Below are 15,245 nucleotides of genomic sequence, written 5' to 3' on the forward strand. Positions count from 1 at the left end.
TCAAAAAATACGTCAAAAAACGGTCAAAAAAAATTTATTTCTCAGCTTCTTCATCAGCTCCATTGCAGCACGACTGAATGACTGCAGATATTAGTTGTGTAACAGCGCCCTCTTGTGACAAGACGTTGTAATAACATGTTTAAAATGCGTAATTTTATCCCAAAATATTCGATATTTATCTTTCTGGACGGTAAACCTTTGAAACCAACACGTACAGTAGGTATTGCATATAACTTAGAACATAGTGGTTCTAGTAACAATATTTATTTTTCTCGTGCAGGCTGTGCTCTGAAGCTGCTCTTCTCTTGCTGAGATGCGCTGTCCTGCAGTTACAACGGTTCGCCACCAGTGGGCACAAAAAGCACAGTGACCGCTCCTGACTCAGCGAGCCAACGGCAATTAAGCGCAGCAGCGAAGACGCTAACTGTCGCTCCTCATGTCTCAACAGGTAAATGTCAATTAGACTGCTGTTTGTGTCTCTTGTGGGGGAGGTGGGCTGGAGCGGAGCGGCGAGGTATATGTGTGGAAGTATTTTAGTTGACAATTCTTTGACTTGTATTGTAAATATTTGTTCTTGGACTCTTGTTGTAAATATTTGTTTGTGAGCGAGCCAACGGCAATTAAGCGCAGCAACGGCTGGTCAGCGAAGGCGCTCACTGTCGCTCCCATAGCGCTGCTGTTTGTGTCTCTTGTGGGGGAGGTGGGCTGGAGCGGAGTATATGTGTGGAAGTTTTTTAGTTAACAATTATTCGACTTGTATTGTAAATATTTGTTCTTCGACTCATGTTGTAAATATTTGTTTGTGAGCGAGCCAACGTCAGCGAAGGCGCTCACTGTCGCTCTCATGTCTCAACATTGTTCATCAAAATAAAAGAACCTGCGCAAAACCACACTGATTATTTATTAAGTGCGCAACAGTAAGGTTACTTCAAATGACGTTACTCAAGTAAAAATTATGGTGCAGAAAAACTACTCGTAGAATCATGGAAGCCCATTTCCGCCACACATGAAGAGAAAGAAAACTTGTGTCTCATAGCTCATAATTATTATGAGATAGCGTGTCATAATAATGAGATCTTGATAGTATAATGAGATAGCATCTCAATATTTTGAGATGCTAAGGAGATAGCATCTCATAAGATAAAGATGTGTGGAAGAAAAACATCTCAATATTATGAGATGCTAATCTGAAATTAGCTCATCAGCTAATTTCTCCTACCTCCTAATAGCATCTCATTATTATGAAATGCTGCAAGGAGATAGCATTCAGATTAGCGTCTCGTTATTTTGAGATACTGTAAGGAAATGGCTTCTCATCATGATATCTAAAGTTAATTATGACTTAGCTATCTCATAATGAGATACTCTCGTGACTAGATATCTCATTATTATTTGATAATAAGGAGATTTTTGTAGCTATCTCATTATTATCTCATAAAATAGTTGAGTCATACTTATGACATTGAAGGTTTTTTTCATCAGTGGCGAAAATTGGCTTCCATTAGAAAAACTTTTTTTTTATTGCTACTCAACACCAACATCTGGATTTAGTTTAAACAGTGGGACAATTAACTAACGAGATAAATAACAGCAGCGGAGAAACTTAAATAAAAATTTACGTAACAACACATAAAAAAAACCCCACATCCACACCGTAATCCTAAATAAAATTAAGAATTTTTTATTAGAAGCAGGCTCAATTTTTTGAGTTTTATTTTGAGTCGCCTCACCGGAAGTTCTGCTCTTTCGCCGCTGCTTACATTGTGCTCATTGACAATGTTACCCGCTAGCTTCCAAGGGACATCCGCTCCGGCCGGACAGCAATGGGACGACTGCGATTTTCATTCCAAACAAATCGATTTGAAGCTTGGAATGAGCGTCAAACGTTGAATAATTGGTAGTTTTAGTGTTTTAAATTCCTTTATGGTTTATTTCGGCCCTGGTTGTGAAGCGAAATCGTCCGGGGTGGAACTTGGCTGACTTGTTCGTCTCGGGGAAGGAAGTTTGTTGTGGCGAAGAGGAAGCGTAGGAAACCGGGAGGGCCGAAACATCCCGTCATGATGGAGGACTTCGGCTCGGCTCTGGAGAAGAACGTCGCCGACCTCACGGTGATGGACGTCTACGACATCGCGGCGGTGGTGGGCCAGGAGTTCGAGCGGATCATAGACCAGTACGGCTGCGAGGCTCTGTCCCGGCTGATGCCCAAAGTGGTGCGGGTTCTCGAGATCCTGGAGGTGATGGTGAGCCGCAGCAGCATGAGCCCGGACATCGAGGAGCTGCGGCTGGAGCTGGACAGGCTGCGGCTGGAGCGGATAGACCGGCTGGAGAAGGAGAAGAAACACAGACAGGTGTGACAGAGCGCGGCAGACTGACTGACCGAGGGAGAGCCATGTTGGTCTGGTTCTACCGACTCACTGCGCCAGTCTCACTACAATGTGGTTACTGAACATTTAACCCAAGAGAAATTGCTTCATTAAAATATTATTGAAGAATAAAAATAAATATGTAAGTGAATCTTTTAAGGATACAAGTTAAAGTCATGAAAGGGCTGAAAATATCTGACAAATGAATTAAGAGCAAATTTCAAATGCAATAAATCTGGACGTAGTTTAAAAATAATAAAGTATTTTTAACTAAATACTGAAATTTAGTAAAAATAAGCAATTTACTTGTAAGCAGCACTTACAAGTAAACCTCCAGACAACTTTCATATTTCTTTATTGTTATAAGGGGCTAACAATATGCCTGAGGTGATAGGTTGTTTTGTGCTCTAAAATCTTATCAAAAGAATACAATTTAGTTGTATTTACAGGGTATTGTAGTTGCATTGATACCAAAATGAAGATGAAGCAGAAACGTGGCCAAGCAAGTGCCTAATATTTTCTTTTTATTTGAAGAATGCTTTATTTATCTGAAACCTTAAAAGATAAAATAAAGTGTCCATTTACTAGACTTGTGCTCCGCTGTTGAACTGAGGCTGGACAAAATCATTCAAAGGACTGTAAACAACCCCTGAACCTCATCTTTGACACCCCTAATGTACAGTAACTTGTAAAAATATGAATGGCCCTTCAATTTTTCAAGAAAATTTCATGATACAAACTTACGTTTTTGAGTTTTTTGCGTAAAGTCTCAATAAAATCTACTAAATAACAGTAGTTGTAACGTACGAAACCAGACTTTATGGAACAAAATGAAATTATTTAATCTGAGAATAAATTGAAATAAACTGCTAAACAGTATAAAGACATAATAACAAAAAAACTGCGAGTAAAAGTCCCGATATGTAAACATAACGTAACATTCTGCTTCTCATTTTACATTTGCAGTTGATAAGGTAAAACATGGGCATGCTGTGATGATTTTTTTAGCGGTAGCAGTCGGTCTGCTGAGTGCCGTAAAACAGTTTCCAGGTCAGCTTCTCGTGACAGTGACTGAGTGGGTAGCAGACTGATTAACCGGGTCTCATGACTGTGAGATAGTGGACACCGTGGCTGGCGCGCGTGCGAGAAAAGTGCGACCGAGCTGCGTTGAGTTGCACGCGCAGAATACCTCAAACGCTCTGGTGGGAGAAATGTGAGTAGGACAGATAGCAGGTTACGGTTTTTGTCGGTAGTTTTATCCCTACAAAACTAATGAGGGCACTTTGCTTTTCTCTCTCTCTTTCTAACACACAATAAGAAGCTGAAATGTTTTTTCTGTAACTCCGCCTAGCGACATTAACTGACCTTCGTTGGGGTGCGCTTGCTTTTGAACAAAGGTCATCAGATGATATAAACTCTGGATTTAGTTTCTTTTTTCTTTTTAGTTTATTTTAAACATTATTGGAAAATAAGAGTAACTGCAACATGCATATTAAACAGATGTTTCACACACTATTTAAACTTGAAACCAGAAGTATAAAAATACATGTTTGTTTTTCCTCACTCTCTGAAGTTGTCACAAACCAAACTTCTCTTGTTTTAGGTTAGTTAAAATTACAAGTTATTTCTATTTGCTAAATGAACCAACAATGAGTGAATATGTCAGAGATTTATTTATTCATGTCGTATAACTGGCCTAAAATAAGAAAAGTTTGGTCTGATTTAATGTGAGAGGAAAGGTGACTGTAAACTTCTGGCTTCAATTGTATCAGGTCAGTCAGTAGATATTATAATATGAAAGGAAAAAAGAGGTGTGCTGTCTAAATGAACAGACAAACCTTAAAAACAAACAGATGAACTGACTCGTTTCCTTCTGTCTCGGTGCTGCAGCGCACAGAGTTGCTAACAATACTTTAATTATCCTGGTCGGCTTCATTTTCAGCGGTTCTTCCAGATGATTCATCTCTCGTCTTGTTGATGGAGTTGACCTGGATGGCATCTCAAGGGTTCATTTGCTTAGATGAGTCAAAATCTCTCAAGAGTGAGAGATTATCCTGAGCAGAGCAGTTTAATCAAGTGGAAAAACTGAGAGATCCGTTTCTTTATGTCAGTCAGGTCTAAACACAGTTAATAGTAGCTCTTTCTCAGCTGCAGAACCAGCTCTTTCTAATGCAGCTCATGAAAAGCCTTTATTCATCGTTATTTGGAATTTTTGATATAATTCTGAAAAATGTATAGAAACCTTCCTACATTCAGAGGTAGAGCAGAATACTGCAGCAGTTTGCGTCACAGCAGCCGTATGAAAAGCCTCTGACTGAAGACGGTCTGTTGCTGTGTATCAGTTATTTGGTTGCCTTAATAACAGGCCATGGCTATTGCTTCTAGGTGTCCTAGCATACTTTCAGCAAGTTGACAAGCAGTGCACAGCAACAAGTTGGAGAGGGGCCATCACATTGTTCTGACTTTACCCTCCACAGTGGGATTGCTCCGATAAGTAGGCCCAGAAATCCTTTATTTTGGGAGTTAAGTGATCGGCTGATATTAATGTGAAACCGCCAACCAGGTCACGTCTCTGCCGTTGCCAATTTAGCAACTTTGTCGCTATATTTAGCAACTTTCCAGAAAAAAATTCTATTGGCTGCAGCTTCAGGCACCTGTCTACCCATGTTTTATGATGTTTGTGTTTTTTGTTCTGTCTTTTGAAATTTTGTCGTGCCTTCTTGCACAGTGACAATAACTGAATTCTGATTAGCTGTGAATCAGACTTTATTGTGGTGTAAAATTTAAAAGACATGACTCAGATACAGACCCTGTGTTAGCCAGGATGTTCACGCTGTCGTAAAATGAAAACTTGTTCCTTATTAGTTCCCATTTAAAGCAAGATAGCACTGCTACATCTCTGGATCTGGGTCAGCAGCAGATTATGGAGCTTCACTTTGAGATTTAAGTCGTGTTTAATTGAGTTGTTTAAAAATGTGTGTGTGCAGGAGTTGGAGCGGGTGGAGGACGTGTGGCGGGGAGAGGCCCAGGACCTCCTGTCCCAGATCGCTCAGCTACAGGAGGAGAACAAGAACCTCCTGTCCAACATGTCCCTCAAAGACTCTGTGAACGAGGAGGACCTGCAGAGGCACGAGGGTGAGGCCGACGCTTCTGAGAACCTGACGCCCGCACGCCTTAGAGACCCCGAGGTCACGTGTTCTGGCCCGGGCTTCTCACCAAAGGTCCAAAGGTCGTCACGGTTAAAACTAAAACGTAACAAAGTGGCGAAAACTGAACTTGAGAAAACGTTTTCGTTAACTAATATAAATAGAAACAATAATTAGTAGAGAAAAACTATAACTGGAACTATATCATGCGTTTATAAAACTAAAATATACTGAAATCATAAATGTTCTTTGTTTTCATGTTTGTGAATCTATTTATTGGCCTTTCGAACTAGATTCATTTTCCACACACAGGCAGTTCATGTTGGACGCCTGCAAATTACAGTGCTAAACATTCCGCTTAACGCAAAATGGCTTCAGCAAAAGTTGGGAGAAAACACCAGAATCTGTCGTTTGCTCTGTCATTTTTTACATTTTTAGAAAATGGGATCTTCTGCTGAGTATTTACTGACCAAATTGATGTGCACATATAATCACAATGCAACCCTTTGAATTCTGAACCAAAAAATTAACCAAAGTCTGAGAGAACAGAGTTGACTAATAAAAACTAAATTAAGACTAAACAACATTGAACTAATAATAACTAACAAAAACTCACAAACGCATTCTAAAAACTAAGACTAAATGAAATAGACAAACAAAAAGCCACAACGAAATAAAACTAAACTACAATGAAAAACCCAAAACTATTAGAATCCTCTTTATCACATTATATATGAAGAGACGTTTGGAGCTCATGTTTGTTTAACTGACTTCATCTTATTATTACTTCAGACCACTTCATTGCGCTATTTGATTTTTTTTCTTCTTTTGGACAGTGGAAATGTTTACACCTACTCATTGAAGTGGGAAACGATAGTTCACGTTCAATCACAATGGAGATGAATAACATTTTAATGATTTATTAAAACACAACGAGATGAAAATTGGACTCAAAGCTTCAGTGACTGAAGTGTCACCCCCAAAGACAAAAGGTGAAAGATTTTGCAGCGTTTTTTTCTAACCAAAACCATCTAAGGTTATAATGTTATCTAATCCATGTAGCATATCAATCTTGTTAACAAAGAATACTGATGTTGTTGCTTCCTGTTTTAAAGTTAATGCCAGAAATAAACCCAATTCTCTTTCATTTCTCTGCAGAAGTTGCTTTAAACATATTTAAGAGAAATGCTTTGTTCTTCTGTTGCTTGAGGTTACGACGCGGAAAGGTCAATTTTGTATTTTCACGTTGTGGAATTTGAGATTTTCTCTTCAAAAATAAAACAAAACAAAACAAAAAAAGTCCTCTACATGTCTGTCAGTTCTTTGATCAACGGCCTCCACAGAGGCTCACACAAAGAAAGCCTTCTCTGTGTCCGCCTCGTCTCGACCTCTTCGTCGTCCCACACAGAGGCCACAGTGATCCTGACGCCCCGCCGGACAGACCAGCCTCAGTGCTGGGGAACACCTGCCAGACTCGCACACAAATCGGCCTCCACAGCTTCTCCCCCCTCTCTCTCTGCCAATAAACACTAGGGATTGAAAAAAAAAATTTCAGAAATAAATCTTCTCAATTTGCAGTCCAACACTCCGCTGCTTTCTTCCAGGTATGACGGAGAGGGAGAAGCAGGTGATGATGAAGCTGAAGGAGGTGGTGGACAAGCAAAGGGACGAGATTCGAGCGAAGGACCGCGAGCTAACGCTGAAAAACGAGGACGTAGAAGCAGTAAGGCCACTTCCTCTGCAAAGGGGCGTCAAAGAGAACGGCAGGAAAAACTTACACCGCAAAAACACAACATCTTACCAAGTGGTTTTGTCTAGCTTCTAGCGAGAATATCTTAGAATACTTGGGGGCAAAAGACTGAAATAACTTACAAGTAACTTTTTTTTAGAAAGATAGAGGAGCTTGTTTTAAATTAATAATTCCTGAATATTGTTGAAAAAGTGCTAGTTCCACTAGCAGATTATTTCACTTGTAACATGGAATAAAATCTATTATTAGTGAAAAATCTGCCAGTGGAACTAGTACTTCTTCATCAATATTAAGGAATTATTGACTTAAAACAAGCTCCTATATCTTAATGAAAAATAACTAGTTATATTTTCTTATTTCAAATGAATTAAGATATTTGCACCAAAGATATTTGCACCAAAATCTGACCATATAAATGGTAAGATTTTGTGTTTTTACAATGTTGGCATCAAATTTCTTTTTTTTTTTATACCCCCTCCAAATTGTTGCATATCTGCCTTACGTTTGATTGGCCATTAAAGTTAACCTTCTGTTATGGCCTCATGCATTCAACACTGTAGTGTAGATGATCTTAACCAGCAAATTTATTCTGGATTATCCTCCAGATTGTAACTATCCCCTTTTTTTGAAGGACAATTATGCTTACAGAAACTTCATAAATCATTTTACTTGTTATTTCTCTTGTTTTATTTGTTTATTTTGTATATTTAAAACGACTCCGTCTTTTCCAGCTCCAGCAGCAGCAGTCTCGCCTCATGAAAATCAACCACGACTTGCGGCACAAGATCTCCGTGGTGGAGGCTCAGGGCAAAGCGCTGATCGGGCAGAAGGTGGAGCTGGAGGCCGGCGCCCAGGCACAGGCGCAGGAAGTCTGCGCCCTGCGGCAGGAAGTGACGCGCCTACGGGAGCGTCTCCACGGAGAGCCGACGGCGCAGAGCCCCGAGGAGCTCCTGGTGCCTCAGCCGCCGTCACCGGCAGAGGTGAGAGACGCACAGAGATCAAGTTCAGGGTGACAGATGCTTTTAAATATATCAGGGACAACTCTGAGACGTTTGGAATTCAAATATTTGCTCGTGGTTGAATTTAATGTCGGTGGTTTAGTGAAACAAAAGAAGTGACTTCATTCAGCTGTGATAGATGTGTTTCCTCCATGGTCTCCTCAAGGGTTTTCTCTGTAGATTTGCTGTTTTTTATGTTTCCATAATATAACCTCAATTTTTCTTTAAAGCTGCCTTATGCAACGTTTCTAAACACTGTTTTTTTTTTTAGATATTTCTTAAAACTGTCACTATGTCATTGCTAGTATGTGAAATAGTGAAAAAAATAAAACTCCTCCCATAAATGCAGCGCTCCTGGTCTAAAGCAACCAGTCACAGCCAGGAGGAGGATCTTAGCGCTGTTAGTTAAGCTTGCATACTAAATGTGCTAATGGCGGAAAAGCAAGATGTCATTCCAGGAAAACTTTATATCCGCCACCAGGCTAACTAGCCTTAGCATTCATGGCAGAACAAGCTGTGGCCTAGCAAAGAACAAGGGCAAGGGTGTGAGCGTTGCATCTATGAGGTTGATTGACAGCGCTAAGACCCTCCTCTTGACCCTGATTGGTTGTTTTTGACTGAGCAAAGGATTTCTGCAGTAAGCATTGGGACATAGTTTATGTGTTTCATCCTACTTTGTCTTCACACAGTGATGGTTTAAAAAAAATGTAAATGAAACATGTTTTTAAAAATTAAAGTTAAATCCCGTAAGATGATGCGCAGAAATGTTCTGCTGAAGATCTTCTGTCACATTTACCTCAGAGACTGACTGTTTGGGGAATAATAAAGTGTTTTTAACTTTGCCAGCGGGATAAGAGCACCGAAGTGGTTTTGAGCGCTGAGGGTTGGTCAGACAGAGTGGGCGCCTGCCGGCTGACGGCAGGGGGCTTCGAGCCGCCTCCTCAGACCCATGCTTCCTTCCTCATCTCAGAAGGACGTGAAGATGTGGAGGCTGAGGACGAAGCTGCGTGGCTTTGGGTAATGCAGGCTGGCATGATGTTTAGTTTTCTCCACCACGACAACGACGGCTTCAAAAAGCTGCCGGTCTAACGGCATAACGCGGGCAGAGTGGCTCTGCATGGCAGTCTGAAAACTAACACGTGTCAGAGGGGGATTTGTTTTTTCCTCTCCAGCCAAGCGGGTGAGACTTTTAGATGACTGTACTGACGATGCCTCTAAAAATAGATCAGCAAGACGACTCAACCTCAGGCGGCACTTGAAGATGTTGTTTCAGTGATCAACAAACCCTGAAAGGCTGGTTCATGTTCCAACCAAAATGAAACAAGTGGGGGATTTTTTTTAGCAGGTGTTTTAGGCAGCAATAGACTTTTAGAAATATTAAACGATTTATTTTTAGAGGTTATATTGAATCATCTGTGTGTTCGTTGGAAACTCCCAACGTGCAACAAACAGAACAAAGGAGCTCATGTAGAGATAGAAATGTCACATCAGTAAAATATTCAGTGGAAACTCTGAACCTCAAATGAAATTGGTTGGAATAGATCATTTATATCTTGAGTGTCTGAATATGGAAACACGTTTCCCTGTTGAAAATAATAGACATAATTTCACTGCCGACAAGCCCACCCACCAAAACATACGCAGCACTTAAATTATATATTAAAACTATATTATATGACTGCTACAATATTAGCAGAAGTGATCCTAAAATAAGAAAATTGAACACTTTTCCAGTTTCTCTGGGACATATTGATGATTAAGAACGTAAAAACGGACCGATACAAGACAGGCGTGTAGGTCTGTGAACTCCCCACATACTTCATCTGAAGATCGACTCTGACTGACGTAGACACGCAACGGAAATCGCATCATTTTGTTCGCGGAGAAACATCCACCTCCTGAACTTGACGCCAGGCCCAGTCGAAGTGTCATGTGATTGGTCAGCAGTTTGTTGCCGTGTTTTATGCAGAAATGCTCTCGGACAGCTCTGTTGATATTTCTCTCCAACCTCTTCTACTGTTCATATCGGAAGGCGACATGAGTACTTATTAGGAACATTTATCTGACGTGGTGGGAAATGATGTACATCTGTACATAAATAACTTGTAGTAATAACTACTGTCAAATGGCGAAAAAACTCCTGTAAATTGCAGAGTCATTATCCACAGAGGAGGCCACCTGCTGAAAAGTGCGTCACTCTTTCGGTGTTTGTGGGAACCCCAGAGGTCAGCAGCGTCAGCAGAAAACATTTTTTCTTATTTCTTCTGTTCTGTGGCCTCAGCTGAGGGTTCACTTATTTTGTCATAAATGAGAAAGTGATGCCCATTTAAAAATTGGAAAACTGATTGAATTAGGAAAAAATTGCAATTAAAAGTATGATTTCAGACGTTATTCTTTTAAAACGTGTATCCATAAGAGTCATTTCTAACCAGTCCCTGTGTGGCTTAGTGAGCTGCATGTGTTTGGGGTGTTTTTCTTTAACCGAATGCGATTGTTTCTGGTTTGCTGAGTTAAAAGTGAGAAACACGCCACATCTTTTGATAAAAGAGACACAGACAAACTGTTTTAAACAAAAACAAAACGCTCATATCTGACTTGAAGTCCAACATCTGCCACCAGGAGGCGATGTGTGACGAGGACATGCCTGGTGTATTCCAATATTTCACCAAGGTATCCTCGCCTCGTACTCGCTTCCTCCTCCTTCCATGCTAGCAGGTTTAGTTCACTCTGTGTGATGAACCGCTGTCTCGGCAGGAGGCAATGTGCGAGGAGGAGTCGGGCGGAGTGGACCCGAAGGACCCCAACAGGCCCCGCTTCACACTGCAGGAGCTGAGGGACGTCTTGCACGAGAGGAATGAGCTGAAGGCCAAAGTGTTCCTACTGCAGGAAGAGCTGACATACTACAAGAGGTAGATGGAGTGGAGTAGATTCTTCCTAGCTTATGACTGGACCAATAATAACAGAGCTGCTTCCTTTCAATCGTTCTTCTTCTGGCCTTCATGCTGGGCTGATTTCCTGTTTATGTGATGATATTTGGAATGAAAAAAGATCACTTTGCATATTGTGGTTTCTCTTTCTCTAGACGCTGGTTTGGTTCACATCATGGTGTGGGTTTATTTTTTGTTGAGTTGTACCTTTAAGTCATCCTCATCTATATCTTTTTAATAACAAATATTGACACTTTTCCACAGTGTCATTCTTCTATCTGTACACATTATATACATTATATAAACATTCCACGTTATAAATAAACAAAAGAAAAGATCGATAATATTGTCAAAAGTTATAACAATGAGTACAATACAGTCACCCAATCATAATGGTATTTTTTTTTACTGAAAGTGTACAGTGAGTGCAAAAATCTCTCTACTATTTAAATTGTCTGTGTCCATCTTGGAACAGTTGTTGCCTTAAATAAATTGGGGGCTCGTCCGGGATCTTTATTTTTCAGATACTTGTAAGAGGCTAAATAAATCTAACGAAAGAAAAATATGAGTCCTGCTTGAAGACTTCAATCAAAACTATTTATTTAGTGAAGTTTGATAATCCAACAATATTTGGAAAAACAAGCATTTTTCCAAATATCTTCTTCATGAGCCTCAACTCATGTGTACTTCAATGTATTTCTATGATGCTAGTCCAAGTTTCATTCATTTCTCCACTTGGTACAATATGGCTCTTTCTCACTTAATTTTCTGCACTCATTTCGCAATAAAAAAACCCATTGCCACATTCTTTTGTTCATTGCAACATGTTCTTGTGTAAAATATGTTTTTCTTGATTTGTTGGCGTATTTAGAGGAATTTTAGCGTATTCAGAGGAATGTTAGCATATTCAGAAGAATACGCTAACATTCCTCATTTTCCACACATATATGCTTGACGACTGTAATTGTTTCTTTTCATAGTGATGAAGTAGATGAAGACATTGCAACTCCTTCTCCATCTCCCTCCTCTGAGCTGGGGACCCGCTCTCGGTCGGCCGCCCAGCCCGAATCGGGAATCAAGCGACTGTAAGTCGTAGCTTCACGCCCACAAACACACCTGACCTGTAGGGTAGGCAGCAGCCTGTCACAGTCTCCCTCCCTGCTCTGCGTCATTTTGCTTTCTTGCTTTGGCCGTTTATTTATCTCCCAGAGAAGCGGATTTGCAGGATCATAACTTTATTTCAAGCTTGTAGCTTTACATCACAACCTTACACACACACACACACACACACACATCCAAAAAAATCCTGTTATTGGTCATCTGAGGAAAACAGCACATTGCGACTGTCTCTTCCTGCGTTTGTCTGGCTGTGAAAATAAACTAGAGGTTACACAGTGAAACTTGCTGAATTCTAAATACGTAAGTGCTCTTTGTGGCTGCATGGGAAAATGTATGTTCTCTAAAAACAATCGCTACCTAACACAAACCCAGTGATCTACAATAATTAGCCACTGCATTACATTAAACAGTAAGCGACCACTAGGTAGAAATCTGACTATCTGGGAAATTCTTTTCCTGCTTTTGTTGTTGCCTTTTCTATGTTTATCACTAACACTCTCCACCTACACTCTACAAGCATGATTGAATAGTTCTTAATGAAGGCCTTTATGTGCAGTTTAAAACAGCTTCTCCTCACATGTTGGCTTTTTTGGTGCTTGAGACCATTATTGTCTCTTCATGCTTGCTTTATTGTAGTTTAGGAGAACTAATAACAACTACGAAATGTTTTAAGAACACCACTATGTATTTAAAGTCAGGATTACAGTAGCTCTGTTTCCACTACAAACGTATGCAAAACTGTCGATTTTCTGCAAATGTAAAAAACAAACAAACAAACAAACTACAATTTCACAATTACGGTGTTTCTGTTAAATTAGAAACGCAATTAAAATCACACATGAATAAGTTTGTTCACATCGTAAGTCATTACAAGACATCCTCCTACCACTTCCTGTTGTCTTCTTCATAATTTCCGCCAGCGGTAACATCCAGTTGTTGACTCTTGAACTGCGAAAAAAGTATTTCCGTTGTAGTTTTGTGAAAAACGCAAATTTTGATATGGCAGAAAAACAATTTTTTATCGAGAAACTTGAGAATCTTTTTCTGGAATTGCCGCGTTTCCAGCAAATACATTTTTATAATTCCAAATTTCACAGTTTTATGGTGGATGGAAACGCAGCTAGTGTTTCATTGTGTGTGTGAATGAACTCTGACATGACTTTTGTTACATCCCCCGCTCCTGCTCCCGCCCCCACCCACCTCCTCCTCCTCTTCCTCTCTGTGCAACAGGATCTTCACAGCCATAATGCCGATGGTGGCGGCTGGTTTGATCCCAGATGACCCCACTTTACAGCCAATCAGACGCCTCATGTCGCTTGTATGACTTTATTTTGGCTTTCAGCCCATCACAGTTCCTGCTAACAACCTCCACCTCGCTGCATGTGCCTCACCTTTGTAGTATTCTGATTGGCTGATTGTGGGGCTGTCTGATTGTTGTGGTGGATCACTAAAAAAAAAATCAGCCAGTCAGAATAGACGTTAGTTTTGTTTCTCTCAATCACTTTGGCCTTTATATTCTTTAGTGAATCACTTTCTAATGTTTGCACTAATCAATTTATAGAGTCAACTGTAAAATCTGCAGAGATTAATTCAAAATAAATTCTATAACTTTCAAATCATTTAGACCTCTGAGAGATCTAACAGACACGATCACTGTAGGATATTTAAAATTAAATCGTTTTAAGTGTCAATGAATCAAAGAATCTCGCAGAAGAGCATTCGTGAGGTCAGACACTGATGTTGGACTCTCTCACTCATGTCCTCATGGACTTTGCTTGGTGCATTGTCACGTTGAAACTGGTTCCACATGGTTGGAATTGTCCAAAAGTTCCTTTCACTGGGACAGAGGAGCCATCGTCTCTAAATAAAGATATGATAATGATGATGCTGGTGATGGCAGCATTATGCCATGGAATGTTTCACTACGAGATCCTCCATTGTGGATGGAATAATGGAAAAACATCTTGAAGCAGCGGCTAGACTGATGAAACCCAAAAGCAGTTGTGTGGAAACTGGAAGTATCACTGATATTAAGAATTGCTGACAAAATGTATGAAGTATAAACCGTAAATTCTGCAGCTGCTTCTGGGTCTGTCAGTAGTCGGAGAGCAATAAAAACATTTATATCAGATTTTTTACATCATTTGCAACATTTTTCCTTATGAATTTCCCCTAAATACAATATTTTCTTTCACTTAGTTTTTTGTTTTTTTGCTATGAAATTTAAACAAGATCTTAAACCACAACTAAACTCAATCCCCAAAGAGCCCTGAAGGGGGCGACATTAACAGCACTGTTACCCTAACTCTTAACACTGCTTTTCATGTTTCGTTCAGTTCCTTACCTCATAGACGTGACGGTGTTTCAAACCTCTCTGTCTCGTCTCTTCAGGTTTAGCTTCTTTTCACGCGACAAGCAACGCGGCGCGCAGCGGGGAGCGCACATCGACGCCGGAGGCAGCTTCAGATCCTGGATGCAAAAAGACGACGTGTACACAGAACAAGCCCAGGAGGCTCTGCAGCATCTGTAGGATGCAAGAATACACTCCACTCCTCCCCACGCACATCAAACTACCGCTACAGACTCATTCTGTGCTTCAACCTGAGGGGCCTCGCAAGAAACGAGAATCTTCTGGGAGAAATGCATAAAGAGGTTTATTTAAATAAGAGACGATACGTTGTCAGTTTAGAGACTGTGCAGCTTTGAAACGCCAGAAAGTGTTTTAGTTTTCCAGGAATCGTTTCCACAGGAGGTGGTTGACCCACGTTGAAGGATGAAGAGGGCGGATGTTGACGAGAAGACGAGACAGGAGCGTCAAGCAAATTTATTTCGACTGAAAAAAGGAAGTTCTCCACATTTTTATTTTTTATCAGTAGAAGGTAAAGAAGCTGCGAGGGAAAATTTGGCACCGTTTAGTTTTACGGTATTTTAACGTTTCCAGG

At 40.3% G+C, this 15,245-nt stretch overlaps 1 protein-coding gene across 8 annotated transcripts; it reads left to right on the top strand.

The window, feature by feature from the left end:
- The first annotated feature begins 340 nt into the window (after positions 1–340).
- On the top strand, positions 341–14,971 carry rilpl1 (Rab interacting lysosomal protein-like 1). Of its 8 annotated transcripts, XM_008423343.3 has the most exons (10): positions 1,778–2,348; positions 5,351–5,498; positions 7,114–7,232; positions 7,991–8,239; positions 9,104–9,274; positions 10,877–10,927; positions 11,012–11,166; positions 12,165–12,269; positions 13,534–13,621; positions 14,695–14,873. In XM_008423343.3, exons 1-10 carry the CDS (start codon positions 2,058–2,060, stop codon positions 14,698–14,700), a joined length of 1,383 nt encoding a protein of 460 aa, XP_008421565.1. In that variant the 5' UTR covers positions 1,778–2,057; the 3' UTR covers positions 14,701–14,873. The 8 variants fall into 8 exon arrangements, with proteins under 8 accessions (XP_008421568.1, XP_008421565.1, XP_008421564.1 ...); XM_008423346.2 differs by lacking the exons at positions 1,778–2,348; positions 13,534–13,621 and adding an exon at positions 341–448 and having other exon boundaries at positions 14,695–14,971; XM_008423342.3 differs by lacking the exon at positions 13,534–13,621 and having other exon boundaries at positions 14,695–14,971.
- Positions 14,972–15,245: the final 274 nt, after the last annotated feature.

The sequence above is a fragment of the Poecilia reticulata genome, chromosome 12 (assembly GCF_904066995.2).
Source record: "Poecilia reticulata chromosome 12, P_reticulata-male-v2, whole genome shotgun sequence".
Taxonomy (NCBI): Eukaryota; Metazoa; Chordata; class Actinopteri; order Cyprinodontiformes; family Poeciliidae; genus Poecilia; species Poecilia reticulata.